This window comes from Wyeomyia smithii, chromosome 1 (assembly GCF_029784165.1).
Source record: "Wyeomyia smithii strain HCP4-BCI-WySm-NY-G18 chromosome 1, ASM2978416v1, whole genome shotgun sequence".
Classification (NCBI taxonomy): Eukaryota; Metazoa; Arthropoda; class Insecta; order Diptera; family Culicidae; genus Wyeomyia; species Wyeomyia smithii.
In genome coordinates, this window is record NC_073694.1 from 67,049,478 (window position 1) to 67,053,157 (window position 3,680).

At 39.5% G+C, this 3,680-nt stretch overlaps 1 protein-coding gene across 1 annotated transcript; it reads left to right on the top strand.

The window, feature by feature from the left end:
• Positions 1-2,661: 2,661 nt before the first annotated feature.
• On the top strand, positions 2,662-3,392 carry LOC129717938 (general odorant-binding protein 99a-like). Its single transcript, XM_055668228.1, has 2 exons — positions 2,662-2,819; positions 2,887-3,392. The coding sequence occupies exons 1-2, from the start codon at positions 2,781-2,783 to the stop codon at positions 3,262-3,264; spliced, it is 417 nt and encodes a 138-aa protein (XP_055524203.1). The 5' UTR covers positions 2,662-2,780; the 3' UTR covers positions 3,265-3,392.
• Positions 3,393-3,680: the final 288 nt, after the last annotated feature.

Sequence of the window (3,680 nt, forward strand, 5' to 3'; positions counted from 1 at the left end):
CTCGTCGAAATAAGTCGAGTGATATACGACATTCGGCCCTCTGGAGCACTTTAATACCTTTAGTTTTTTCAGTGATTGCTATACTTTTCTAGGAGAAAGGCAAAAAGATATTAATAATAGCACGTGTAACCAATTAGTTCTCGATGCAGTATTACAGATTGACATGGAAAAATTCGGATGTGCAGACTTGCACTCTGACTCGATTTATTAAGGTGAAACAGGAATCAAGCGAGTGGCGACCACTCCGCACATACGACCCAAGCAGCACACATTGTTGCAATAAAGTTAACGCAACAGTCAATGCAGCATTCAAAAATTGTGAAGAATTGCATCCGTTACATTTAATCAACTTGTAAGTAACTGAAAAAGCGCAAGAGGAGGAGCCTGTATGCAACTAACATTCTTATTAGAAATCACCAGCAGCATTGACAGCTGTTGCATTATTGTGAAGAGAGGAGCAGTAAAATTAAACTTCGTTCACACTCACTCTCATTGCTCTTCGGTGTTTTTGTCTCGAAGTAGCTGATATCTTATAATATTATAAAAAACCTGCACCTTTCAAATGAATTGAGATTTTTCTGCACTTATTCTTCGTAATTTCAACTGCGATCAAAAGTTTATCGTGCAACAGATATTTTTACTTCGTATTTATTCACGCGCCTCTTGTGAAGTGTTATAAAATATACGCCAAATTGTGAAAAATGTTTTGGGGCAAGGGTAGTGTTTATTAAATGCCAACTTGTGAAAAATGTGTTGGGGCAAGGGCAGCTCGGAAACTCATGTTTAGTCTTAGTGTATTGTTATTAGGGCGAAATTTAACATCCGAAACCATATTTCGAACAGTAACCATGTATTATACAGTTACATTCAAGATGGCCATTTGCTGTGTGATAGTTTTAGCAAAAATATGACATAAAGCGATGTTACTAACCTTTGTAATTGCTCGGTTGCATTCCTTGAAATAAAATAACTGTGAAACAACCGAATGTCACATCATGTGACATTATCGTTATTTAAAAGAATCTAGAAATATGCAGATGAAACCAGGTTGCAAAACATTACTGAGCAGTAACTAGTGATGAATAACGAGAGTGCAACATACAAATAACATAATGTTACTCAATTCTTCTAAACTTCATTAGTACAACTGGAAAAGTTTCTTGCAGCGTTAAAAAAGTTTTAAAACAACAAATATTGATTAGTATCATTTCAAAATATGTTGCAGGTGCTGCTTGGGGAGTCACGTTACAACTCAAACACTGTATATTTTTCCAGATACAACAATTACCATCGCGATCGCAACTAGTTTCCGCGAAAAATCGGTCGAAATGAGCTCAAACTTGCCGGAAAAGTGTAGCGCGTCGCAAAATCACGGTTTTCTCGTTTTTCTAGTTTCAACCATGATGCGTAGAACATGGTGTAACGGTTTGAAAAAAAGTAGGTGTGGGGTAAGGTAGCGTTTTTTACTTCGGAGGGTCGGAGACGAAGTATCACTATGCAACAGGAAGAAATTTGTCCTTGGTTATTTATGTTTCCTTGCTCACTAGAACAAAAATGGCTCGATTTTTAGTGTTTCAACTTGTGAGGTGCTTTCAACCTAACCGATAAACAGAATACGCTCAATTAATTCGCAGCCGCAATGCATCGTTATGGATGGCGATACGTACATGATAGCGGGCAAGTACTGGCTGGATGATTTGGAGTAGTTCTGGAAGAAGAAGGTCAACAAATTTGCCAAAAAGTACTTGGTTGGTGCGGCAAATTTAACAACCCGCCAAATACATAGTAAATACGGTCTCAGGAAAATGATACTCTGTTTTCACCGGGTCTGGTATCATGTCATTACGCGAAATCGCCAATGGAGTGGTACGAAACCAACAATATTATTTTGTGCCGAAGGAGGTAAATCTGCCAAACTCGTCAGAGCCTTACCAAATACAAAAATTCAAAGAAGGGCAAGCCCCGGTAAAGAAGGAAGATCTTCAAAAACGACTGAATTTGGAGAAAGAGTGGATGAGCGTTAAGTCCAAAGTGTAAGCATTTAGCCTGGGAGTAATCCGATTTTGGTAATTTGGTGATCATTTTTGTCTACTGCATGTTTTGACCTGTTATGTCTGACAAAAGTTGTTTTATATTAGTTTAAAAATAGATGAAGTGTAACATTCCTTTTTTATGTTTCAAGTTTTCACCTACACGCTGTAATTATAAGGTCCAGTGATTCATTGATTGTAAATTCTACTGTTAACTTCAAGAGTGTGTAATAATTTACTCGTCTGCAGATACGTTGCTCGATAACTACTTGTAATCTTCTTCAGTACAAAAGTGGGCCATAATTTCAGCTGCTTTATTTTATAGTGCATTCCTTGAACTGATTTATCACTGAATTATTTCCTTTAAAAAAACAGTCGAGATTACAAAAAATCAAACAAAACGCATAACTGAACCAAGCCGAACCAATATGCAATAAGCAGCATCCCTATCGCCGGCTGGTTTATGAACCCTAGGAGATAATCAATGCTTCCTATTTGCGTATGTGCATATACGAATAGGTACGGCGAGCCGCATTTGTTGAGGTAAAATAAGTATAATGCACCCATCCATCGCTCAGGCTCCACACGGACGAACGAATAATCGCTCGCTCGTTTCGACATTTGACCGCACGTCCAGACGATATAAAAGCTGTCGGTACCGAGCCGATCAGGCATCAGTTCCATTTCTCACCGAACCGGCGAAAGTAATCCTGTGCGAAACGAGTGCCTGAATCCTCTGTCATCGGAATAATGAAGCTGTTTGTTGCCGTCTTTGCCCTGCTAGCTGTGGTAAGCCGAAATTTTATTAATCCTTCAGCAATTTAGGAAACTGATTCCCTTCTCTCACAATTTGTAGGCTGCAGCTGATTTCACCGTCCAAACAACCGAAGATCTGCATCGCTACCGGAACGAATGCGTGACGGCACTGAACGTCCCGGAGGATCATGTGACCAAGTTCAAGAAGTGGCAGTTCCCCGAAGATGATACTACCCAGTGCTACATCAAGTGCATATTCAACAAGATGCAGCTGTTCGATGACACCGACGGACCGCTTGTGGACAATCTCGTACAACAGCTAGCCCATGGCCGGGATGCCGACGAAATCCGGGCCGAGATCCTCAAGTGCGTTGACAAGAACAGCGACGGAAACGTGTGCCATTGGGCATTCCGGGGATTCAAGTGTTTCCAGCAGAACAATTTGTCGCTGATTAAGGCCAGCATTAAGAAGGACTAAGTCGATCGGTCGCATCTGGGAAATGGTTTTGAACGTTTGGTTCGCAGTGGGAAGATGGTTCGGCTGAGCGTTGTGCTGAAAGAAGTGAAAGATGGAAATCAAATAAAGTGATGTTACTATTGAGCAAATACAGTCTTATAATTTTCGGAAATTGCAGAATTTCTCCACTGCCTAATATAGTGCAAGTCTGCTTGATTGGTGTTGAAAATTTGAGCTCAGTTGTTTTTGAGTTGGTTGATTATAGCAAATGGATTGTTAAAGTTGCAAGTGAAAATCATCCAGAAGAATTGACACCACAATGAGTTATCGCTGAAAAGGCATTTTTAAGTTGATTGCATTTATTTAATAGTGTAAACTATAACGGGAGTATGACTTTTTTTTATGAAATTTCATTAAACGTTATTTATCACCATAAT

Coding starts and splice junctions, on each gene's coding strand:
- LOC129717938 (XM_055668228.1), top strand. CDS start 2,781: ATGAAGCTGTTTGTTGCCGTCTTTGCCCTGCTAGCTGTG. Junction 2,820..2,886: donor TCTTTGCCCTGCTAGCTGTG/GTAAGCCGAAAT, acceptor CACAATTTGTAG/GCTGCAGCTGATTTCACCGT.